The 26,363-nt window shown below is 41.7% G+C and overlaps 1 protein-coding gene across 1 annotated transcript; it reads right to left on the bottom strand.

The window, feature by feature from the left end:
• Positions 1 to 1,470: 1,470 nt before the first annotated feature.
• Positions 1,471 to 26,120, bottom strand: LOC110498828 (zinc finger protein 518A). Its single transcript, XM_021575472.2, has 2 exons — positions 25,855 to 26,120; positions 1,471 to 6,390 (listed from the first exon to the last, which is right to left on the bottom strand). The coding sequence occupies exon 2, from the start codon at positions 6,370 to 6,372 to the stop codon at positions 1,996 to 1,998; it is 4,377 nt and encodes a 1,458-aa protein (XP_021431147.1). The 5' UTR covers positions 6,373 to 6,390; positions 25,855 to 26,120; the 3' UTR covers positions 1,471 to 1,995.
• Positions 26,121 to 26,363: the final 243 nt, after the last annotated feature.

Below are 26,363 nucleotides of genomic sequence, written 5' to 3'. Positions count from 1 at the left end.
GTCAGTTTACACCTTAGCCAAATACATTTTAACTCAGTAAAAATTCCCTGTTAAGGTCAGTTAAGATCACTACTTTATGTTAAGAATGTGAAATGTCAGAATAATAGTAGAGAGAATTATTAATTTCAGCTTTTATTTCTTTCGTCACAATCCCAGTGGGTCAGAAGTTTACATACACTCAATTAGTATTTGGTAGCATTGCCTTTAAATTGTTTAATTTGGGTCAAACATTTCGGGTAGCCTTCCACAAGATTCCCACAATAAGTTGAGTGAATTTTGGCCCATTCCTCCTGACAGAGCTGGTGTAACTGAGTCAGGTTTGTAGGCCCCTCCTTGCTCGCACATGCCTTTTCAGTTCTGCCCACAAATGTTCTATAGGATTGAGGTCAGGGCTTTGTGATGGACACTCCAATACCTCGACTTTGATGTCCTTAAGCCATTTTGCCACAACATTGGAAGTATGCTTGGGGTCATTGTCCATTTGGAAGACCCATTTGCTCAAGCTTTGACTTCCTGACTGATCTCTTGAGTTGTTGCTTCAATATATATCCACATAATTTTCCCTCCTCATGACGCCATCCATTTTGGGACGTGCATCAGTCCCTCCTGCAGCAAAGAACCCCCACAACATGATGCTGCCTCCCCCGTGCTTCACGGTAGGGATGGTGTTCTTCGACTTGCAAGCGTCCCCCTTATTAATCAAAAACATAACGATGGTCATTATGGCCAAATATTTTTGTTTTATCAGACCAGAGGACATTGCTCCAAAAAGTATGATCTTTGTCCCCATGTGCAGTTGCAAACCGTAGTCTGTTTTTTTTTATGGCGGAGCAGTGGCTTCTTCCTTGCTGAGCGGCCTTTCAGGTTGTCGGTATAGGACTTGTTTTACTGTGGACATAGATACTTTTGTACCCGTTTCCTCCAGCATCTTCACAAGGTCCTTTGCTGCTGTTCTGGGATTGATTTGCACTTTTTGCATCAAAGTACGTTCAGCTCTAGGAGACAGAACGTGTCTCCTTCCTGATCGGTATGACGGTTGCGTGGTCTCATGGTGTTTATACTTGCGTACTATTGTTTGTACAGATGAACGTGGTACAGTCAGGCATTTGGACATTGCTCCCAAGGATGAACCAGACTTGTGGAGGTCTACAATTACTTTGAGGTATTGGCTGATTTCTTTTGTTTTTCCCATGTCAAGCAAAGAGGCACTGAATTTGAAGGTAGGCCTTGAAATACATCCACAGGTACACCTCCAATTGACTCAAATGATGTCAATTAGCCTATCAGAAGCTCCTAAAGTCATGACATAATTTTATGGCATTTTCCAAGCTGTTTAAAGGCACAGTCAGCTTAGTGTATGTATACTTCTGACCTACTGGAATTTTAATACAGTGAATTATAAATGAAATAATCTGTCTGTAAACAATTGTTGGAAAAATTACTTGTGTCATGCACAAAGTAGATGTCCTAACCAATTTGCCAAAACTATAGTTTGTTTACAAGAAATGTGTGGAGTGGTTGAAAACAAGTTAATGACAACAAGTTAATGACTCCAACCTAAGTGTATTTAAACTTCCAACTTCAACTGTATGTTACAAAGCAGATGAGTTGAATCAGAGAATATGAAATCACCTGAGGAATTTGGTACATTTCTGAATACAAAAAAAATCTAGCAACATTGCTCCCTCAAATATACTCCATTACAGTGTGCCAAGTTTTCACAGTTCAATTCCATCTGTACAAACGAGTTTAAGTCATATTTACATAATCATATTAGAATATCTATACATACCAAAAGGTTTCAGGTTGTACCACACATCAACAGCCTCAAAAACGGTGACTCAAACATAGCTATTAGGGCATTTATGGGAATAGAAACTGCTGTAAGAATAAAGTATAGTGATGAGTCATTTGAAAAATATACAACTTTAACCTCTCCATTTGTGCCCCTCTATAGGATGGTATTTTGGACCATCCAGGGGCTATGTGACAGCTTTAAAATGGCTTATTCCAGTCTCTGGTTGCCTCCATGAGATGCCGTTGGCCGTGGCCTATCCACTCCTCTTGGTTGTTGAAGAGTCGACCACAAAACCAACAGGCAAACATTGATGACCTCTCTGCACATCTAGATAAGGACTTCACCACCTCGTACTTTTTCCTGCTAGTCTTTTTAAACTTCAGTTTTAACAGAAATCGCTCTCGGACTCTGCTTTCTGAAGGCCGAAGTCTCGACCCACAGCTTTGTGATGAGGGACATTTCACCTTGGAGCTTTTCCTCAGAAGTCCAGTCGGGCCGAGTTCAGAGAGAGCTTGAACCGTTTTTTGGGACAGTGCCACCTTGGAAACAGCACCTTTGTACTTGTTAGCAGACCTCATGATACTGGCCACTTCAGGAATGTCAGCATCGGGATGGTTGAGAACCACTACCGGCTGATTTCGTCGAGGGCATTTTATCTCCTGTAGTGAACTGAATGGGTACAGTCTGAGAGTCCTCTCTGCATCTTTGGGTACAGGGACCCAGAGCGAGGGAGCCCTTTTCTCAGGTACTGCCTTGCTCGAGAGCCTCTTCACTTTAGGCAAGTGCTCTGGGAGTTCATCAAACAACGCTTTCCTGTGTCTCTTCCTTTGACTTAGCTGGCGACTTGGCCTTGGGGTAAGGGGCGAATTATTCAGACCATCTATGCCCACTTGCTGCCTGACCCTACCTTGCATGTTGGATTGGGGGGACAGAAGATTTGAGAGCTTGGAGGTTGTGACAGGTTTGTGGGAGGCATTTTGTATGGGTACCAGTTTTTGCCCTACCGTAGAGACATTATTTGATGACATCAGAAAACAGGGCATCTGTGTGGAATTTGTGGCCAGATAAATGGGCTTGTTGGCAGAGGAGTGTGCAGCACCAGCAAGAAATGTGCTACCATTGGCAGTTCTGACTATCTTATAAACAACTTTATTTCCTCGGTTTTCATTAGGTTGACCTTTCTGGTTCACAGACTTCCCATCAAGACTATTCAGAAGCATCCCTGACTTAGCTGGAGAGATATATCTAACCAAGAAGGCTTGTCGCCCAGTGTGCAATGCAGTTAATTTGTTCACCGAGTTCGCAGACATTGCCAAAACTGGACGGGACAAGAGTGGAGATTGAGACATTGAGCTTGCTAATTTGCTACCTGCATTGTGGGGGGGCTGGGTTACAGGGACTGGTTGCTGTACTAAGTAACAAGTCTGCAGTGACTTTATGGTATTTTCTCCAGGAGAACTATGTGCTGCGTCTGACAACAGCATATTTCCCTTAAAAGCTGTGCTGTTGACTAGGTAGTGGCTTGCACTAGTACTGGCTCCAGGCTGAATAGCAGATAACGGCATTGCACCTTTTTCACTAGCACCTAAAGTATGTCCTAGAATGCTGAACCTTCCACCATTGAGGGTGAGTGCCAACCCTGTGGTGTGATTCTGTTTTTCAATTCCTGGCTTAACATAGGACACATTGATCTGAGGAGCAGAGCATTTGGTTATCAGCTTGAACCCTGTGTTGCCTTGGAGCTGCACAGGTACAGCAAACTGGTTCTCTGCAGTCTGTAAGAACATCTGTTGATTTCCCTCTGCAGTTTTAAGGATCCTTAGCATAGTCTTAGGTGGCTTGACAGAATCATGGCTAGCAGCTGAGCAGCCTAGTCTATCTTTCTCAAGCTGGTGGTTAATGATAGCATCTGAATGCTCCTCCAGTATGCGACCCAAGACGGCCAAACTATTTATGCTCCCTGTTGCCCTTTCTGACACAGGAACTCTCCCCTCCTCCATTTTTACTGTAGTTTGGACTTGGTGTTTAGACCCAGAGTGTCCATGATTATCTATCTCAGCTGCCAATGGGTTGGCCAGATCTACAGTAGCTATGCACTCATCAACCTCAATGTCACCGTCTGACACTCTTTCCATTGCAGTCTCAGTCTCTTCTGCAGACTCCACTTCCCCATTTCCCTCATCTGGAGGTTGTGGAGATGCAGCCAATGTCAAGCTCCATTCAGGTGACTCTTTCATCCAAACACTTTCATCCTCTGTCGAAAGCTCTGATGGATGTTCACAAGGTTGTGTTGAGTTGGAGGAAATGCTTGATGTTTCCTTTGAGTAATTATGAAAACTGAACACCTCTTGGTTGGGAGAATTAAGATTTTCAGCATTAGTATCAGTCTCTTTGGAGTTGTCTGATTCAGCTGGGTGTGACTCCAGTTGGGGCATCAGATCTGGAGATAAAGTTTCAGATTTAGTCTTAGTCGCTACACAGGAATTAATCTTATTGGCAGTAAAATCAGAAGGAACCATCTCCTTGATAATTGAATGATTATTTTCAACAGTATCATCAGAAGGTAGGATGTCACCAGTCATGGGTTCTGAGGCAGTCTTCTTAGGTTTGTCATTGGAGGGTAACGTCTCTCCATTGGGCACAGGGGAATTTTCAGTGATGGGGTCACTGATCTTATCAGCTGTAGCTGTATTCAGGTCACCAACTCTAAGCATGCTGATAGTTTCTTCAGAGACTGGTTTGGGAAGCATGGTCTCATAAGCTGATTCAGAGGGCATGGTCTTATCTGTGAGCTTTTTGGCTGGAACGACCTCCACAGCAGTCACATTAGGGCTTGAATAAGCAGACATTTTGTCTCCCAACTCAGAATCATTCGACTGATTAGCAATTGATGATGTATTGTTATTCAGTTTACCGTTCTGAATCGTGGAGTGATCTGACTCTTTGGTCATTGGAGAAACCGCCAAGGAAGGAATCTGTTCATCCTTAAACTTATGTTGTTCACCATTCCTCTGCTGCTCTGTGTGTTTTGCTTTCTGTGGTAGTTTCTCCAGTATGGGCAACATCTCCTCATTGCTAATGTCCTCTTCCTCTGGTTTCACTTGAACTGAAATTGCAGCATCTCGGTCAGTCCCTGAGGGGCTTAGAACTGTCATGTAAGGGAAGCTAGTACTTGAATTTTCCCAATTTTCAGCCGAATCTGAGCAGTGATTTCCATCGGAGGTAGCGTCTATAATTGGGCAGCCTCTCTCTTGCGCTCTACATAACATTCTATTTTCTGCAGAGGACTCAGGCTTTGCTGTTGGTATAACTTTGAGAACTAAATGCTTTTTGCCGTCAACCATTTTGAACCCCATTACTTTTGTAGTACAGTTGGGTGGAATAGAGATTTTATTTTTGACCATGAGAACAGTTAGTCCATTGGAGTTCGAGTTTAGGGTGTCAGCCCCATAACTGTCATCACTTTCCGGGGACTTAGGTGGTGGTATCGATGATACAGCCTGGGAGTCAAATTGTTGCTCATTTTTAAGAGTCCCTTTGACCCGCTTCTTACAGTCCTGTTTCACGCCCACAGCCCTTTCAAGGAAGTGTTGGGTTTCCTCCAATGTTTTCTCTGGGTTCAACAACCTTCCATTTTGGTCAAGTAAACCTACTCCAGGAAGAGAATTCAGTTTGGACATCCACTGGGATTCCTTAGATTGACCACCTGCAGCTGGGCTTTTCTTCAGCAGGAGTTTTAATCCTGAAGAGGAGTTTGCCAGGCTATTGTTGCGGTCCTCCGTTGCTCTCCATTTATTTTTCTTGCCTGCTTCCTCACCATGGACCGTTACCATGTGCTTTGTGAGGTATTCTCTCCGTGCTGCCCCATATCCACAGACCTGACACGTGAAGGGGAAGGTACCCGAGTGGAGTTTTAGGTGCCTCTGGTGCTCACCTCGGCTAGAGCTCACATGTTGACATTTCACACATTTGAGCCGGCTCTCATTGTGATGATGGATGTGCTGAACAAATGTCCCTGCGTCAACTGTTGAAAACTCACATTTTTCGCAGTGAAAGTGGCCATTTTGGCTGTGAGACATGATATAGTGTCTAGTGAGCAGGAGGAGAGAGTACTGTACATCATCATTACAGATCTCGCATGTGACTAAAGTGTTCCTGTGCCCGATCCGATGGCGCTGAAGTGCAGGGAACTCATTTGTAACAAAGCCACACAAGTCACACGGATATGTCGGCAGGGTCCCCTTGTGGGCCCCCTGAAAATGTTTGAGGAGATCATTGGGGCTGTAGGTAGCGTCACCCTTACACTCTGAACACCCAAAGCTAAGTATTTTCCCAGAGAAGACTGCACCTTGCTGTATTTTACATGGTGACTTAGATGCTTTTCTGGCTGTCTTGCGACTACCTGACTCTTCAACAGATGTTTCATCAGGGTCACATTGGTCACTATATGGCAACCCAGGAAATTGATCAAACTTCTGGCTGGTGTGGTCCTTTGCCAATTCCTTTTCTTCCTCATCCTCCATGTCGTCATGGCTTTCAGCAGGATCATCCAGTGTTTTCAGGTCCTCTTCCATGCTTCAATATAGAGGCTCCTATGAACAAGAGAAGAGTGTCACAAATATGCTATCTAGCGGCACAAGACAATTTCTCACCACGGAATCCATTTTTTTTTAAACAGTCAGTCAATCAGAACTTGGGAATTCTGACTAACCTTGCAAATCAGGCATTGGTGTCAAAGGAGAAATTATGTGAAATCAAATCAGAACTTTAGACACCCGACACATTTGAACAAGAAATTTAATTCAGGTTTGTGGGTGAAAATAAAGTGGTATTTATGCTTAAATCCCAAGACCCTCTATGGCAGGGATCATCAACCAGATTCAGCCGAGGGAGGGAACATAATCACAAATAATATGTAGACTGAAAACATATTTAATATTTGACTAAAACAATTATTTCAATCCTTGCTTGCATTTGTATAGATCACATACACTAAATGCCCGACCTCACTAATGCAGTTGTTGCTGAATGGAAGCAAGACCCCACAGCAATACTCCAACATCTAGTGGAAAGCCTTCCCAGAAGAGTAGAGGCTACAATAACAGCAAGGGGGGGATTTTGGAATGCGATGTTCAACGAGCAGGTGCCCACATACTTTTGGCCATGTAGTGTATTTCTCTATTATGCATGGGGATAGTATTATGCATGCATAGTATGTATATCAGCCCTCTGATTGCAAATTGTGCCGATCTGTTCTGGGCCGGCTGCAGCTTAACTAGGTCTTTCCTTGCAGCACAGGACCACACGACTGGACAATAATCAAGATTAGACAAAACTAGAGCATGCAAAACTTGCTTTCTGGAGTGTGGTGTCTTTATTACAGCTAAACCTCTCCCCATCTTTACAACCATTGAATCTATTTTTTTTTTACCATGAAAGTTTACAATCTAAAGGTAATGCCAAGTAATTTAGTTCAACAGCCACACCATTCATTACCATATTCAGCTGAGGTCTAGAACTTAAGGAATGATTTGTACCAAATACAAAGCTTACTTTTAGAGATGTTCAGGACCAGTTTATTACTGGCCACCCATTCCAAATCAGACTGAAACTCTTTAACCTGTTGAGTGTAGGGGGCAGTATTTTGATGTTTGGATGAAAAATGTACCCAAATGAAACTGCCTATTTCTCAGGCCCAGAATCTAGAATATCCATATAATTGTCAGATTAGGATAGAAAACACTAAAGTTTCCAAAACGGTCGAAATATTGTCTGTGAGTATAACAGAACTGATATTGCAGGCGAAAACCTGAGGAAGATCCAACCAGGAAGTGCCTAAGAGAAACTAATCTCAGAAAAATCTGGAACTTTCTGTCCAAAGATTATGCAGAAAAAAGTACCCATGCTTTTGTCACTTCTAGATTAGACTACTGCAATGCTCTGCTTTCCGGCTACCAGGATAAAGCAATAAATAAACTCCAGTTCGTGCTAAACACGGCTGCTGAAATCTTGACTAGAACCCCAAAAAATGATTATACTACGCCAGTGCTAGCCTCTACACTGGCTTCCTGTTGAGGCTAGGGCTGATTTAAAGGTTTTACTTCTAATCTACAAAGCATTGCATGGGCTTGTTCCTACAGATCTTTCAGATTTGGTCCTCCCGTACATACGCTATGGTCACAAGACGCAGGCCTCTTTATTGTCCCTAGAATTTCTAAGCAAACAGCTGGAGGCAGGGCTTTATCCTATAGAGCTCCATTTTATGGAATGGTCTGCCTATCCATGTGAGAGACGCAGACTCGGTCTCAACCTTTAAGTCTTTATTTAAGACTAATTTCCTCAGTAGGTCCTATGATTGAGTGTAGTCTGGCCCAGGAGTGTGAAGGTCAACGGAAAGGCTCTGGAGCAACGAAGCGCCCTTGCTGTCTCTGCCTGGCCAGTTCCCCCCCTCTTCACTGGAATTCTCAGCCTTAAACCCTATTACGGGGGCTGAGTGACGGGCTTACTTGTGCTCTTCCATGCCGTCCCTAGGTACGTCACTTGAATAGATTGAGTCACTGACGCGGTCTTCCTGTCTGGGTTGGCGCCGTGGGGGAGATCTTTGTGGGCTATATTCGGCCTCGTCTCAGGTAAGTTGGTGGTTGAAGATATCCTTCTAGTGGTGTGGGGGCTGTGCTTTGGCAAAGTGTGTGGGGGTATATCCTGTCTGGGGGCATCCTCAGACTGGGCCACAGTGTCTCCGACCCCTCGTCTCAAACTATTGCAGCATAAATACTGGAGGCTATGATGGGGGGCTAGGGTCAGTTTGTTATATCTGGAGTATTTATCCTGTCTTATACGGTGTCCTGTGTGAATTTAAGTATGCTCTCTAATTCGCTCTCTCTCTTTCTTTCTGAGGACCTAAGCCCTAGGACCATGCCTCAGGACTACCTGGCCTGATGACTCCTTGCTGTCCCCAGTCCACCTGGTCGTGCTGCTGCTCCAGTTTCAACTGTTCTGCCTGCAGCTATGTAACCCTGACCTGTTCACGCCTCATAGCCTGGTTCATCTCTACGTTTCTTCCTAGGTTTCAGCCTAGGGAGTTTGTCCTAGTCACTGTGTTTCTACACCTGCATTACTTGCTGTTTAGGGGTTTAAACTGGGTTTCTGTACAGCACTTTGTGACATCAGCTGATGTCAGAAGGGCTTTAGAAATACATTTCATTGATTGATCGGTCGGCAGGATGACTGGAGAGACAAGCAGTTGGGCTGTGCGATATGGCCAAAATCTCATATCCCGATATAGGTCATTTCATATCCCGATAACTATACAATTTGCGTTTGGTACCTTGGGTTGAGTGTTAGCACCAACTCACAAAACCCCTGTTTCTCGACAGTGTGAATTGGGGCCATGTCTTTTGTAATGTACGTTGTAACGGCAGCTGTTATCTCCTTCCCTCTTCGTGATTCTTTGCCATATGGTTTGCCGCGGGCAAAAGCCTCTTGCAACGTTCTGAGTCGGGGGTATGTTTTGAGCCCTCGACTGTACTTTTTTGGGTCTCATCTGTAGACTCTCTTCGTACTGTTCCACATGATTCTTGCGTAGGTGGTAAAAGAGGTTAGTGGTGTTTGAGTCTTGTGTGGACCGGCCTGTGGCATATTTTGCAGAGTACGGTTTTCTGGTTTGTGTCAGACTTCCATACCAGAACCACTTCCATGCGACCGAAGTAGCCCCTCTTTTAGGTACAAGCTCCGTGTCTCTGTGCTCTGTCACATTCACTCTCCTCCATGTTTGTTTGTGCTGCAAATTTCCTTCCACACGAACGCAAAGCGTCGTCCAATTGACTAAAAATATTGCCGTAAAGAGTGTGATATGCGACAACAAAATAAATTATAGATATATTATGCTCCATCATCACACGATATACATTGTCATATCGCCCAGCCCTAAAAAGCAGTCCCGGCAACTGATGCCAACTGCGTCGCGGGATCCAAACTAAGAAGCTAGGTAGCTAGCAAGAACTTTACAAATCACTTTCAAACAAACTCAAAATTGAGCTCTTCCCCGTTCAACAGTTAGTGTTGCTTAGTACGGGAGGCTTACAGGGGTACCAACCTCTGAGGGCTCCCGAGTGGCGCAGCGGTCTAAGGCACTGCATCTCAGTGCTAGAGGCGTCACTACAGACCCTGGTTCAATTCCAGGCTGTATCAAAATTGGCTGTGATTGGGAGTCCAATAGGGCACAATTAGCCAGATTTGTCTGGGCTAGGGTTTGGCCGGGGTAGGACGCCATTGTAAATTAATTTGTTCTTAAAATGTGACTTTAGTTTTCTAAATGACAAAATGTTATTTTTTTACGTAAAGTTTATCCAGTAAACTTTGTGAGCACATACATTATACCCAAACATCATGGAACACCCCTTTCCACAGAGTTAATAAAAAGGACTCGTGACAATTTTAATTAGTTAAGATAACGCAGGGAGAGGATCCCACTGTTGAAATGGATAAGAAATCTACAAACTAAAGACCAATTATTCAGCCTGCAGCCATTTAAATGCTTTAGTCTGGTAAACGCAGCCGATCTAAGAACAATGGTACTCTGAAAGATCCATTCTCAAGAACATTTCCGAATGGTACCCTGACGTATCCATTATAACAAGCTACTATGGAAGACTGATCTCTGGTGGACAAACCATAGACTTTCTGTTGACTGACTATCCAGCAGAAGGACCGGCGATAGCCGAGAGGGAAAACAATGGCATACACTCGTAAACATGTAAATTGGAATTTATTTTAGAATGAGCAGTTGTTCATGTTCAAAGTATTAGCATTTCCATGACTGTAGGTATCAACTGTATTAAGTGTGTCCACTCAGTTTGCTGCTCTTGAGCTGTCCCCACCCATTTCCTTTGTCTACCAAGCAGTCATATCGGTTTTGTCCACTAGGGATATTTTCTTGTGTCATGTTCGTAGCCAATGTATGATCTACTGTGTGTTTATGTAATTCTGTAATTGATTAGTTAGTTAGTAAATAAATAATTAAGCCAATTTGTATATCTCTGATTCATAATTTATGCTAGGGTTCGTGCAGATATCCAAGGGTTTGCGAAGATCAGGAATGAGACTGATGCGGTAATAATACATTAATATAAATCTGTAATCGATAAGGTATGAAAATATCTGAAGAGTTAATTTGGGAAATAGACTCTTTAAAAACATTTTCCCGTGGTGCCCTGACTTCCCAGTTAATTATAATTTACATAAATAGTTTAATCACGTAAGGAATATTTACACAGAGAATTGATTTGATAATATAACATCCTTCACATTTAATGATTGTCACGCTAAGACAGTACTTAGCATGAGTTTGTAAGTAACAAAAAAAATCCCAGGACATAGACATATCTGATATGGGTAGAAAGCTTAAATTCTTGTTAATCCAACAGCACTGTCCAATTTACAGTAGCTATTACACTGAAATAATACCATGCTATTGTTTGAGGAGAATGCACAATTACAAATTTGAAATTGTATTAATAAACCAATTAGGCACATTTGGGCAGTCTTGATACAACATTTTGAACAGATATGCAATGGTTCATTGGATCAGTCTAAAACTTTGCACATACACTGCTGCCATCTAGTGTCCAACATTTAAATTGCGCCTGGGCCTTTCTCTTGCATTTCAAAGATGGTTAAACAAATTCATTTTAAAAAGGATCTCTGTACTTTGCTCCGTTATTCTTTCCCTCAATCCTGACTAGTCTCCCAGTCCCTGATGCTGAAAAACATCCCCACAACATAATGCTAAGGGCAGCATGCTTCAACCATGGGGGTGTTGCCAGGTTTCCTCCAGACGTGACGCTTGGCATTCAGGCCAAAGACTTCAATCTTGGATTCATCAGACCAGAGAAGATTGTTTCTCATGGTCAGAGTCCTTTAGGTGCCTTTTGGCAAACTCCAATCAGGCTGACGTGCCTTTTAATGAGGAGTGGCTTCTGTCTGGCCACTCTACCATAAATGCCTGATTGATGGAGTGAGATGGTTGTCCTTCTGGAAGGTTCTCCCATCTCCAAAGAGGAATTCTGGATCTCTGTCAGAGTGACCATCAGGTTCTTGATCACCTCCTTGACAAAGGCCCTTCTCCCCCGATTGCTCAGTTTGGCCAGGCAACGAGCTCTAAGAAGAGTCTTGGTAATTCCAAACTTCTTCCATTTAAGAATTATGGAGGCCACTGCGTTATTGGGGACCTTCAATACTGCAGAAATGTTTTGGTACCCTTCCCCAGATCTATTCCTTCGACCTCATGGCTTGGCTTTTGCTAAGACATGCAGTGTCAACTGTGGGAGCTTATATAGACAGGTGTGTGCCTTTCCAAATCATGTCAAATCAATTGAATTTACCACAGGTGGACTCCAATCAAGTTGCAGAAACATCAAGGATGAGCAATGGAAAAAATAATCCACCTGAGCTCAATTTCGAGTCTCATAGCAAAGGGCCTGAATACTTATAAAAATAAGGTATTCAAGTTTATTATTTATACATTTGCAAACATTTCTAAGAAACTGTTTATGGGGTGTTAGAATAAGGCTTTAATGTAACAAAATTTGGAAAAAGTCAAGGGTTCTGAATACTCTGTAAGGATTGAAAATGGTGGATTTGGGCAATAATAAGTGCCTATATTTGAACGTAGTGGCTGTACAGTAATATGCTATGCATGACGTCAGAACTCTGGCTCTGCGCTTTACAGCGCTGTATGGGTTTTGACTGATGGCCTTTCTGAACTTAAGAAGTTGCCCCCATCCTCCCCGGTAATTGGGGAACTTTAGCAAATGTTTTGCTGTTCGAGTGAGGGAAACAACATAATTTAAAATGACTATGTATTTTGAAAGATGAGATATTGCACTGCACATTTCCAAATCAAACTCATGTAATATACAGTGTCTACGTTTATGATCACTATGTTGATGTACAGTTACAAGATGACATGGCGACATACCTTGGGTTGTTCTTAACAGAATGAGCCTGGTTTGTTGATTGTGAAGAAAATTCACCGAGACACACACAAAATATGCAACAAAATATGATCCGTTTTTGTGAATGTCTAACACTAAGATCATATTGTATGGCTTAGCTCATGTTGGCAATAAAGCAAGCTTTCAAATCATGCCCAGAAATACAGCCAGTATGATACATTTTTGCATCATATGATTCATTATTCATCATACCTGGCTCCATTTCTGTATTTTGAGAGTAATACATCTTGAAAACTGACATGTAAAACATTTTGGGGCTATTTCAACCATGGACTAATGAAATTAATGAATAAAATATATATTTTTGGGGTGGAAATGTGTCTTTAACTGTACCTCTTTTAAAGTAAGTAAACTATAGACAGGGGCAACGCTGTGATGGAATGCATTTTACTGACTGTTGTGCTCACTTACTCGAATATTGTCATGTTCTTAACCTCTCCTGAGTAGGGGGCAGTATTTTGACGTCTGGATGAAAAGTATGCCCAAAGTAAACTGCCTGCTACTCAGGCCCAGAAGCTAGGATATGCATTTAAACACTAAAGTTTCTAAAACTGTTAAAATTGTCTGAGTATAACAGAACTGATATGGCAGGCAAAACCCTGAGGACAAACCACCCCCCCCCCCCAATTTATTTGGGCCTACCACTAATTTTCAATGGTTCACTTTTATTATTAGGCCAAGTCCTCCCAGATTGCAGTTCCTAGGGCTTCCACTAGATGTCAAATCTTTAGAAAGAGTTTCAGGCTGGTTTTTGGAAAAATGGGCCAAAAATTGTAGTTTTTCAAAGTGGCTTTCATTTTGTATGCATTTTGATGGAGGGAAACTGGGTGGATTATTGACTGAAGCACACCAGCTAAACTGAGTTTCTATGGATATAAAGAAGGACATTATCAAACAAAAGGACCATTTGTGATGTAACTGGGACCTTTTGGAGTGCCAACAGAAGACGATCAACAAAGGTAAGGAATTTTTTATATCGCTATTTCTGACTTTCTTGTTGCACCTCCCTGGTTGAAATATGTTTTTCATGTGTTTGTATGCGAGGCGCTGCCTCAGATAATTGCATGGCGTGGTTTTGCCGTGAAGTATTTTTGAAATCTGACACAGCGGCTGGATTACAAGAAGTTAGCTTTATTTTGTTGTATTACACTTGTGATTTTATGAAAGTTAAATATTTATAATACTGTAGTTTGAATTCCGCGCTCTGCAATTTCACAGGGTGTTGGCCAGGTGGGCCCATAAGAAATGTAGAGTCTACAAAGTGAATATTAATTCACTTCAAATTTTTCACAACATCATAAAGGAACTCAAGTCCTTTTGTTCACCTGACCTAGAATTCCTTACTATCAAATACCAACTGCATTATCTTCCAAGAGAACTCTCTTCGATTAGACACAGCCGTGTATACCCCCCACCCCGACACCTCGTCGGCCTTGAAAGAACTTTACTGGGTTCTATATAAACTGGAAACCATACATTGAGGCTAAATTTATTGTAGCTGGGGATTTTAACAAAAGCTCATTTGAGAAAAGACTTCCTAAATTCTATCAGCATATCAAATGCGCGACACGAGCTGGTAGCATTCTGGATCATTGCTACTCTAACTTCCGTGACGCATGCAAAGCCCTCCCCCGCACTGCCTTCCGCAAATCTGACCATAGCTCAATTTTATTGCTCCCAGCCCATAGACAAACTAAAACAGGAAACGCCCGTGCTCAGGTCAAAAAATGCTGGTCCGACCAATCGGATTCCACACTTCAAGATTGCTTCAATCACACGTGGACTGGGATATGTTCCGGATAGCCTTAAACAATAACATTGATGTATACGCTGACTTGGTGAGCGAGTTTATTAGCAAGTACATCGGAGATGTCGTACCCACTGTGACTATTCAGACCTTCCTAACCAGAAACCGTGGATTGGTGGCAGCATTCGCGCAAAACTGAAAGCGCGAACCACCGCTTTTAATCAGGGCAAGGAGACTGGATACATGGCCGAATACAAACAGTGCAGCTATTCCCTCCAAAAAGCAATCAAACAAGCAAAGTGTCAGTATAGAGAAAGTAGTCGCAATTCAACAGCTCAAACACGAGACGTATGTGGCAGGGTTTACAGACAATCCCGGATTACAAAAAGAAAACCAGTCCCGTCGCGGACATTGACGTCTTACTCCCAGACAAATTAAACAACTTGCTCGCTTTGAGGACAATACAGCGCTACGGACACGGCCAGCTACCAAAGCCGGTGGGCTCTCCTTCACCGCAGCCAACCTGAGGAAAACATTTAAACGTGCTATCACTCGCAAGGCTGCTGGCCCAGACGTCATCCCTAGCCGCGTCCTCAGAACATGTGCAGACCAGCTGCCTGGTGTGTTTACTGGCATAATCAATTCTTATCCAAGTCTGCTGTCCCCACATGTTTCAAGATGGCCCCCATTGTTCCTGTTCCCAAGAAAGCCAAGCTAACTGAACTAAATGACTATCGCTCCGTTGCACTCGCTTCGGTCATCATGAAGTGCTTTGAGAGACTAGTCAAGGATCATATCACCTACACCCTACCCAGTCACCCAAGAGCCACTCAAATTTGCTTACCTCCCCAGTATGTTCACAGATGATGCAATTGCCATCACACTGCCCTATCTCATCTGGACAAGAGGAATACCTAAGTCAGAATGGTGTTCATTGAATATAGCTCAGCATTCAACACCATAGTACCCTTCAAACTCATCAAGCTTGAGTCCCTGGGTGTTGAGCCCACCCTGTGCAACTGGGTGAAGGTAGAAAACAACATCTCCACCCCAATGATCCTCAACACTGGGGCCCCACAAGGGTGCATTCTCAGCCCTCTCCTGTACTCCCTGTTCACCCATGACTGCGTGGCCATGCACACTTCCAATGCAATCATCAAATTGGCAGACAACACTACAGTGGTTGGCTTGATTACCAACAATGACGAGACAGACTACAGGGAGGAGGTGTGGGCCCTATCAGCAAAACAAAAAAGATGTTCACCCACGACTCCGTGGCCATGCACGCCTCCAACTAAATCATCAAATTTGCAGGCAACACTACAGTGGTAGGCTTGATTACCAACAATGGCGAGATGGCCTACAGTGAGGCTACACTGCTATTCGGAAGGCGAGACGGCCTACAGAATAGCTACACTGTTTGTATTCGGTCAAGTTTCCGGTCACCTTGTCCTGGTTAAAAGCAGTGGTTCGCGCTTTCAGTTTTGCGCGAATGCTGCCATCAATCCACGGTTTCTGGTTTGGGAATGTTTTAATAGTTGCTGTGGGTACGACGTCGCCGATGCACTTGCTAATAAACTCGCTCACCGAATCAGCATATTAGTCAATGTTGTTGTTTATAGGCTGGGAGCAACAAAATGAAGTCGTGGTCAGCTTTTCCAAAAGGAGGGCGAGGGAGGGCCTTATGCGTCGCGGAAGTTAGAATAACAATGATCCAGGATTTTACCAGCCCTGGTAGCACAATTGATATGCTGATATAATTTAGGGAGTCTTGTTTTCAGATTAGCCTTGTTAAAATCCCCAGCTACAATGAATGCAGCCTCAGGATGTGGTTTCCAGTTTACATAGAGTCAAATGAAGTTCTTTCAGGGCCGTCGATGTATCTGCTTGGGGGGAGGAATATATGCGGCTGTGATTATAAATCGAAGAGAATTCTCTTGGTAGATAATGCGGTCGACATTTGATTGTGAGGAATTCTAAATCAGGTGAACAGAAGGACTTGAGTTCCTGTATGTTGTTATGATCACACCACATCTCATTAATCATAAGGCATACCCCCCCGCCCCTCTTCTTACCAGAAAGATACTAGTTTCTGTTGGCGCAATGCATGAAGAAACCAGCTGGCTGTACAGACTCCAATAGCGTCTCTCGAGTGAGCCATGTTTCCGTGAAGCAAAGAACATTACAGTCTCTTATGTCTCTTTGGAATGCTACCCTTGCTCAGATTTCGTTAACCTTGTTGTCAAGAGACTGGACATTGGCGAGTAGTATGCTAGGGAGCGGTGTGCGATGTGCCCGTCTCCGGAGACTGACCAGAAGACCGCTTTGTGCAATGTAACAGCAATATTTAGACTTATGGATGCCACCCATTAGATAAAATACAGAACAGTGCGGTATTTCACTGAAAGAATAAACGTTTTGTTTTCAAAATTATATTTTCCGGATTTTACCATATGACCTAAGGCTCGTATTTCTGTGTGTTATTATATTATAATTAAGTCTATGTTTTGATAGAGCAGTCTGACTGAGGGGTGGTAGGCAGCAGCAGGCTCGTAAGCATTCATTCAAACACCACTTTTTTGAGAGGGGAACCTACGTTTCCACGGAGTGCGTCTGCCCCAAGTCCCACCATCCACCCTTGTACCACACAGCCTGGGCCTAAAGTAACAGTGGTAGGGGGTTTGGAGTTATTTTTTAAAAAAGTGGTAGGAGTCTTTTTCTTCTTCTCCAGATAGGTTGGTGTTTAACACCAACCTGTCTGCCACCACATCCAATTCACTGAATTGTTGTCGAAGTAGGCTACTATTTCTACATTTTGTGTCAGGCCTAGTCTGTACTTGAGAGGTTATCTACATTTCGTCAAAATCGCGAGTTTTTTTTATTTTGAAATTGTTACAAAAGAAAGAATCATTATCAACAAAATAGCCTACTTTGCGTGGGAGCATTGAGATATTTCTCTGAATCTTTCTCGATCTAACACTTATTGCATTTCCTGAATGGATGTCAAATATGTATTTTTACAATTTGTGTCACTTTGTAGGATGGGGCAGCATTTTCACTTTTGGATGAATAGCGTGCCCAGAGTGAAATGCCTCCTACTCTGTCACAGATGCTAATATATGCATATTATTATTACTATTGGATAGAAAACACTCTGAAGTTCCTAAAACTGTTTGAATGATGTCTGAGTGTAACAGAACTCATACGGCAAGTGAAAACCGGAGAAAAATCCAACCAGGAAGTGGGAAATCTGAGGTTTGTAGTTTTTCAAAGCTTGGCCTACCGAATAAACAGTGTCTATGGAGTCAAGTTGCACTTCCTACAGATGTCAACCGTCTTTAGAAACTTGTTTCAGGCCGCTGCTATAAAGGAGGGGCTCATGAGACCTGTTTGAGTCAGTGGTCTGGCAGTGGCTCAGGCTCGTGACGCACGCTCCCGACAGAGTTAGCTCTCGTTCCAGTGCTTCTCTTCAGACATAGGAATTCTCCAGTTGGAACATTATTGATGTTTTATGTTAAAAACATCCTAAAGATTGATTCCATACATCGTTTGACTTGTTTCTACGACGTGTAACGGAACTTTCCGAGTTTTTGTCTGGACGAAGTGCTCGCGCATCATGAAGATGGATTACTGGGCTGAACACGATAACAACACGTGGCTATTTGGACATAAATGATGGACTTTATGGAACAAAACAGTCATTTATTGTCAATCTGGGATTCCTGGGAGTGCCTTTTGATGAAGATCATCAAAGGTAAGTTAATATTTATATTTATTAAGTTATTTCTAACTTCTGTTGACTTCTGTTGGATATTTCTCTGGCTGGATTGGGCTCTGAGCGCCGTTCTCAGATTATGCTTTTTCCGTAAAGTATTTTTGAAATCTGACACAGCGGTTGCATTAAGGAGAAGTCTCTCTTTAATCTGTAAATAACACTTGTATCTTTTATCAATGTTTATTATGAGTATTTCTGCAAAATTACTGGATGTTTTGGAATTAAAACATTACTGCACGTAATGCGCCAATGTAAACTAAGATTTATGGATATAAATATGCATATTATCGAACAAAACATACATGTATTGTGTAAAATGATGTCCTATGAGTGTCATCTGATGAAGATCAAAGGTTAGTAATTAATTGTTTTCTATTGCTGCTTTTTGTGACTCCTGTCTTTGGCTGGAAAAATGGCTGTGTGTTTTTTTGACTTGGCGGTGATCTAACATAATCATATGTTGTGCTTTCGCTGTAAAGCATTTTTGAAACCGGACACGATAGGTAGATTAACAAGAAGTTTATTCATTTGCTGTATTGGACTTGTTAAATGTGTGAAAGTTACATATTTTGAAAAAATATTTTTGAATTTCGCGCACTGCCTTTTCAGCGGAACGCCTGGGCTAGAAGGGATAACATCCAACTCTCTAGCAATAACTCTCGTGGACTTTCCTACAGTCAGCACTCCAATTGCACGCTCCCTCAAAACTTGAGACATCTGTGGCATTGTTTTGGGTGACAAAACTGCACATTTTAAAGTGACCGATTATTGTCCCTAGTACAAGGTACACCTGTGCAACGATCATGCTGTTTTATTCAACTTCTTGATATGCTACACCTGTCAGGTGGATGGATTATCTTGGCAAAGGAGAAATGCTTACAAACAGAGACAAACAAATATGTGCACAACTTGAGAAATAAGCGTTTAGTGCCTTTTGGAACATTTCTGGGATCTTTTATTTCAGCTCATGAAACATGGGACCAACACTTCATATGTTGCGTTTATATTTTGTTCAGTACAAAATAAAGCGAGCCTTGAATAATTCTTAAACTGTTCCATTTCTGCAATTGCACAAGACTGTTTTTAAAGCGTTACAAGAACAAACAAAACATTACAACAGACTCTCTGGTACCTTTATAATTTATTTTGTGTTGCCATTGCTCCAAACGGTTAGGAAAAAAATACTGTAGTCTAACAGCGCCTGTTTGGCACACACACAAGTCGTCAAATTTATTCCACACATCTGACTTCCCCTTTACTTCCTGAGCAACCAATAAATAAACAATCCCTTGTTTCGAGCTTCTCATGTTCCCTCCATCCATTTCACTATCACATGTGTTACGGTGTTGAGTTTGTTTTAACCATTTGATGAGATTATGATATGCTATAGGTCAGGCTCTATTGGTCACATGCTCTCAACGCATACATGTGTCACGTAAAGAGAGCAATGCTTAAGGGAATAGAGAATGTTTTTCCTAAAAAATTAGGGATTTCGGTATCAGAACATTTCAGTCAGAAATGGCTGTAATTACGTTGCAGTTTCAGCAACAAGGATCGTGATAAACACTTGATGTTCTGTGATTTATTCAAAGAAGAAAACAATTATATACAGTGCAGCAAGTCTGACCAAAACAAACAAATCAATTGCAGTCGGACTACCTCTAGTAATGTGTGTGTCTTAATTATTTAATCAAACAGTGCGAGGTCTGGAGAATTGTATATTGCATAAACGGTTTGAATGGTCTGCTGGCTCCCAGCAGCAAGATTTTGATTAGATGTTACATGTAAAAAATCCTCTCCCCACACGCACGTAGAAGGGGTGCTGTATGTTATGTACTTCACTGTTTTCTGTATGGGTAGTTGTTGCCCAGTGTCAAGTGTTAGTTTAAGATATCAAGTGTGGCTGACAGTCTACAATATATATTTATTGAACCTTAAAAAGTTGATTACGCTGGTAAACAGAACTTTGTAGCAGAAAAATGCTGAAGTTGCTGTTTTCTAAGTATTTCTGCTGTTTTGTTTCATAGCTGCTCATGGCACAAAGAAATACAAATCGTACAACCACCTTGCGCATCAACAGCTTTGCACACTGAGTGAAGCACTGATAGATACATTTTTGGAGGCACAGGCATAAAAGTTGGTCTAATTGACTAAAGTCAGCAAAGTGAGATTTTGTCAAATGTTTCTTGGCTATTTACAAGGTTTTGTTCACAAGATAGGTTGTTTTTCAATGTTATTTTGAATCTGTTGCTTCAACTGATAGCAAAGTGACATCTCTCTCACATGTACACTGAACCTTTTTGTCTCATGTGATACTTTGGTAAAAAGAAAAAATGAAATTGAGCAATATACCACATTACTTCTTACTAATACATTTACTGTTCAGGAAACATTACAAAGCATGGTCAGTTTTTTTTTATGCATTTATGGTGAAAAAATATTTTGGCTAGTAGATTTTTCTCATCTACCTGCCACTGTGGCTGGTGAAACAAAAAGTGAATTTTAGGCCCTGCTGATAAAGTCAAACGTCACAACACATTCTAAACCGCTCTGGTGACAAACCAACTTTTTTCATTGTCTGCATTCGTCCAGAAGGCTGCGCTTTGCTAACACCAAAAACAGTGAAGAATGCCCACTATTTTGTAAAAAGCTAACTGTACACTGTTTAGCTAAGCGAATTAAATGTCATCAGGTAGCAAACGTCCCATTAGCTAGCTATCATTGTAAATTAAAAAGTCTCCAAATGCATTTGTAGATAACAGCCATGGAAGCAGCCTAGTTAAAAAAGGTTTTAAAAAATAAAGAAACAAATAAAAATAAGGAAGAAGGTGTATTTGCAGCTCCAGCTTTCAGTAAAGGGAGAGTGTAGGCTACTGTACTGGATAGGGCAGGTCATTTTCTGGGACGACATCATGAAAAGATTCTCCAGTGCCAGTCCCTGTCCCTGGAAGGGAAAATTGAGGACCAAGCGATAACAGCAACATAATATTTAGTGCAGTCTAATTTAAGTGTAATGAAGCCGGTTTCTCTGTGATGTTTTCTGTCCCCAGATATGGAAAGCTGTGAAAGCCTGTTTTCAGATGAGAGATGTCCCAAGAGACAGGTGTATCCTATATTTATTATAATTTGTATTTATTTTACTAGTCAAGTCAGTAAAGAACAAATTCTTATTTACAACGACGGCCTACCACAGCCAAACCCTAACGACGCTAGGCCAATTATGCGCCGCCCTATAGGACTCCCAGGATCGAACCAGGGTCTGTAGTGACGCCTCGAGCACTGACAGGCAGTGTCTTAAACTGCTGCGCCACTCGGGAGCTATATGCCATGGGTTATACGTGTAAGCCCATCTGTCAGCAATTGTAGTATACAAAAATACAGTTAAACATCACACTGTATAAACCCATTACAATTCGAGGCCCAACACTGCTTGAGGTTTGCAGGGTTCTGTTTCAGCCCAGCAAATAACACACCTGATTTAATTTATCAAATCTAATGAGATGACAATCAAGATTACTATTGCTTGGCTGGAATAGAAGTCTTCTCACCCAGTAGATTGTGGAGCAAGGTTGGTCACTGCTGGTATGTAGTTTTTTTAACCTAAAATTACACTTTAGTCATAATAGCCTACTTGTTACTATGCAATGATCTATTGTTGTTTAGACGAAGATGTCTAATCTGACATACAAGTTATTTGCTTATTTGTGCATTTTGAAGTGAAGTGTTGATTATTTTCAGTGTTTAAACTTATTTTAAAGCTGCAATATGGAACTTGCATTATTTCTATGCTTCCGTGATTAAGTTTAGTTTTAGTGTCTTTTACTTTCAGTTTGGTACACCAGGTTCACAATAGCTGAAACAACTTTTTGGTTATGGAAAATACATTTCACAGCAGTTTAGATGGTACAGTGCCTTGCGAAAGTATTCGGCCCCCTTGAACTTTGCGACCTTTTGCCACATTTCAGGCTTCAAACATAAAGATAATAAACTTTTTTTTTGTGAAGAATCAACAACAAGTGGGACACAATCATGAAGTGGAACGACATTTATTGGATATTTCAAACTTTTTTAACAAATCAAAAACTGAAAAATTGGGCGTGCAAAATTATTCAGCCCCTTTACTTTCAGTGCAGCAAACTCTCTCCAGAAGTTCAGTGAGGATCTCTGAATGATCCAATGTTGACCTAAATGACTAATGATGATAAATACAATCCACCTGTGTGTAATCAAGTCTCCGTATAAATGCACCTGCACTGTGATATTCTCAGAGGTCCGTCAAAAGTGCAGAGAGCATCATGAAGAACAAGGAACACACCAGGCAGGTCCGAGATACTGTTGTGAAGAAGTTTAAAGCCGGATTTGGATACAAAAAGATTTCCCAAGCTTTAAACATCCCAAGGAGCTCTGTGCAAGCGATAATATTGAAATGGAAAGAGTATCAGACCACTGCAAATCTACCAAGACCTGGCCGTCCCTCTAAACTTTCAGCTCATACAAGGAGAAGACTGATCAGAGATGCAGCCAAGAGGCCCATGATCACTCTGGATGAACTGCAGAGATCTACAGCTGAGGTGGGAGACTCTTTCCATAGGACAACAATCAGTCATATATTGCACAAATCTGGCCTTTATGGAAGAGTGGCAAGAAGAAAGACATTTCTTAAAGATATCCATAAAAAGTGTTGTTTAAAGATTGCCACAAGCCACCTGGGAGACACACCAAACATGTGGAAGAAGGTGCTCTGGTCAGATGAAACCAAAATTGAACTTTTTGGCAACAATGCAAAACGTTATGTTTGGCGTAAAAGCAACACAGCTCATCAACCTGAACACAACATCCCCACTGTCAAACATGGTGGTGGCAGCATCATGGTTTGGGCCTGCTTTTCTTCAGCAGGGACAGGGAAGATGGTTAAAATTGATGGGAAGATGGATGGAGCCAAATACAGGACCATTCTAGAAGAAAACCTGATGGAGTCTGCAAAAGACAATGATCCAAAACATAAAGCAAAATCTACAATGGAATGGTTAAAAAATAAACATATCCAGGTGTTAGAATGGCCAAGTCAAAGTCCAGACCTGAATCCAATTGAGAATCTGTGGAAAGAACTGAAAACTGCTGTTCACAAATGCTCTCCATCCAACCTCACTGAGCTCGAGCTGTTTTGCAAGGAGGAATGGGAAAACATTTCAGTCTCTCGATGTGCAAAACTGATAGAGACATACCCCAAGCGACTTACAGCTGTAATCGCAGCAAAAGGTGGCGCTACAAAGTATTAACTTAAGGGGGCTGAATAATTTTGCACGCCCAATTTTTCAGTTTTTGATTTGTTAAAAAAGTTTGAAATATCCAATAAATGTCGTTCCACTTCATGATTGTGTCCCACTTGTTGTTGATTCTTCACAAAAAAATACAGTTTAATATCATTATATTTGAAGCCTGAAATGTGGCAAAAGGTCGCAAAGTTCAAGGGGGCCGAATACTTTCGCAAGGCACTGTACAATGATTCTCTAATGTACACTATAGTTGCTTGTTTTGTCATAGACTGAAATTAGGCAAACCATTAACTTTTGCAACCAGGGAATGGCAGAGCGATTTCTGCATAGTGCACCTTTTAAGAGTTGATACTAGTTCATTTGGAATAATAGTTTAATGTTGATTAATCACATATCACAATATACCAGATTTTATACATGCCTTTTTAGTGCTGACAAAAAAATAGCTTAATGCATATCCAACCCTTGTAATTTACAGTATGAAACTAGGCTACAGGAGATGAGCATTACAGGTGTCATTTTATGAGGTTCATTTTATTTCATTCAGCAATGTTACTTGCAAAATTACTGCAGTTGTTCCCATAGACAGTAAATGGTTGCGTTACATATCACTGACCCTGGATAAGATAGTGACTGGGCTAACACAGCTAACCTTTTAGGTTAATAATATGCTGTTTTTATTAACATTTTGTTGGCTTTATAATCATGACAGAAATGTAACTTTAGCTAGTTATACATAGGTAGCTTACAAGGTTAGCTGACTTTCCTCAAAACGAACCTCATTGTGGCTAGCTACTTCTTGTCCCTGATGCTAGCCTTTAGAGCCAAATAGCACTTCAGAAACGGCTAAATTAAAAAAATATTGATATGGCCAGCATGGTCTGCCATTTCTCCCCTCTTGCTGCAGCTTTAGCGCATCTCAAAATAACAGAGAAAGGTTGTGAAATCCAGCGTGCTGCAAACGAACTGAAATGTTTTGTTGCCAGTGTTTTGTAGACATTTTAGTCCTCAAGCACTGTTTCTCCTATGGCACTAATCTGGTGAGCACCTTCGGAGCTCTGCCAAGCAAGGCATTTGATTGGTTTCACGTATTAGGAGGAGTCACTGATTTACACTACCTTGCTGAACGGTTTGTTGTGAGCGACACGTTTTTCCAAACTGTGTTCAAGAACGTTTTGCTCCCATTTGTGTGTGTGGCTTGAGGCAATGAGTGAGGTATTTTATAGGGCAGTTGGAGCTTTCAAGAGAACTGGGAACTTAAGAGAAAAAAAACTAGGTATAATCATAAAGTGAGTGATCCCCCCTCAGTTGTCCTGAACCCACTGATGTCGGAGAGTTCCAGATTCCCAGTTGTTTAGAACTGGACAAGTCACCATGGGGAAGATATCAGCATGGTCACGTCTTCCCCAACCCCTTCCCATTTTCAACTGGTCGGTCATTCAGCATAGCACCGTTTTCATTCAATTGAAAGTCCCAGAAGGTAAAAACATACAAAAACATACTGAACGCAGCCCTGGTTCGCGAGGAGGCTAAGCTATCCTACAGATGGGTTGGCTAACAATGTCACAAACAACGATGTGCGCGCTTCCATGTTGTGATTCTGGATGGCTCGATTACTAGCAAAATGTCAAGAAACTGCCAAGTGGTATATCGTAAGTGGCTCGTTTCAAATTGCTATTGATACCATGTCTTGTTTTGACTGATTTCATGTCAATGCTAATAAAGGCTAAACTTCTAGTTCAATAGCTAGCTAATCAACAACTGTGACGATGTATTGAGAAACAACAAGTGGTCATTGTGCAAATGTATGTTTTCAATACACCGTGGAGACAAAATATAGTTTACACGTTGTCAACAATCTAAGCCAACCTCCGTTTTGCCCCATCGGTTGGGCGCATCTAATTTTTGTTGCTAAACAACCAACCCATCTATAGAGCCTCTACATGATCTAACTTTGAGAAACGTGGACGTATACAAAACCAGTGTAAGGAAGCATTACGCAATGTTTGTCTTGCGAATTCCCACTGTTCCAGCTAACGTTACTTTACTAATCAACTTCATCCTTGATACTGACATAATTACTTTACGTTGCGACTTGTGTAAACGGTTATTGGAATACAAAACAGAGCTTGCCCACACCTACTCGAGAAATAACACCTCATAATGGAAATATATGGCTAGAAATTAGACATTCTTGACTGCTAAAATTACAGTTAAAAGGGATTTACTGTTGATTAATTTACCTTTTCTCTTTAGCCTTGCAGTTCAGCGATGGCGGCCATGACAGTTCCATCCGGGTACTCCGTTGCTGATTGACTGAGGTTGGTGAGGCATCTAAAGCGGATGAATATGGATTACCTGCTAGACTCGATTCAAGAGCTGTTCGAGCATTTAGAAAATCATTTTTCTATGCGACCGACTGATTCAGAATAGGCAAATTCATATGAAGACAATGTTCAAAGGCCCGTGTTCCACATTCCATCTGTTTCGCTAAATGATCATGGTCGTGCTTCCCATCCGAAACAGTTCCTGCATATATTATCACGACATTTTGTGACGTTTTGGTCTTCTGCAATGTTTTTTTCCCGGCTGTTCCTGCCATAGCACTAGAATGAATAGAACGGTTATCCCCATTCAATTGAATTATGCATAATGGGTGGACTGGCGGCCATTGCAAGTGTACCCATAGTAGCAAAGCAGGAAGTGTACCCATCAATTTGGGCTGTGATTTGTTTTAACAGCTCAACGGACA

The sequence above is a fragment of the Oncorhynchus mykiss genome, chromosome 20 (assembly GCF_013265735.2).
Source record: "Oncorhynchus mykiss isolate Arlee chromosome 20, USDA_OmykA_1.1, whole genome shotgun sequence".
NCBI lineage: Eukaryota > Metazoa > Chordata > Actinopteri > Salmoniformes > Salmonidae > Oncorhynchus > Oncorhynchus mykiss.
Note: the sequence above shows the minus strand (reverse complement) of the source record. Positions and strands in the feature narration are given on the sequence as shown.

Bases quoted from the DNA above. Each gene is read 5' to 3' on its own strand.
- LOC110498828 (XM_021575472.2), bottom strand. From the start codon at position 6,372: ATGGAAGAGGACCTGAAAACACTGGATGATCCTGCTGAAAGCCATGAC.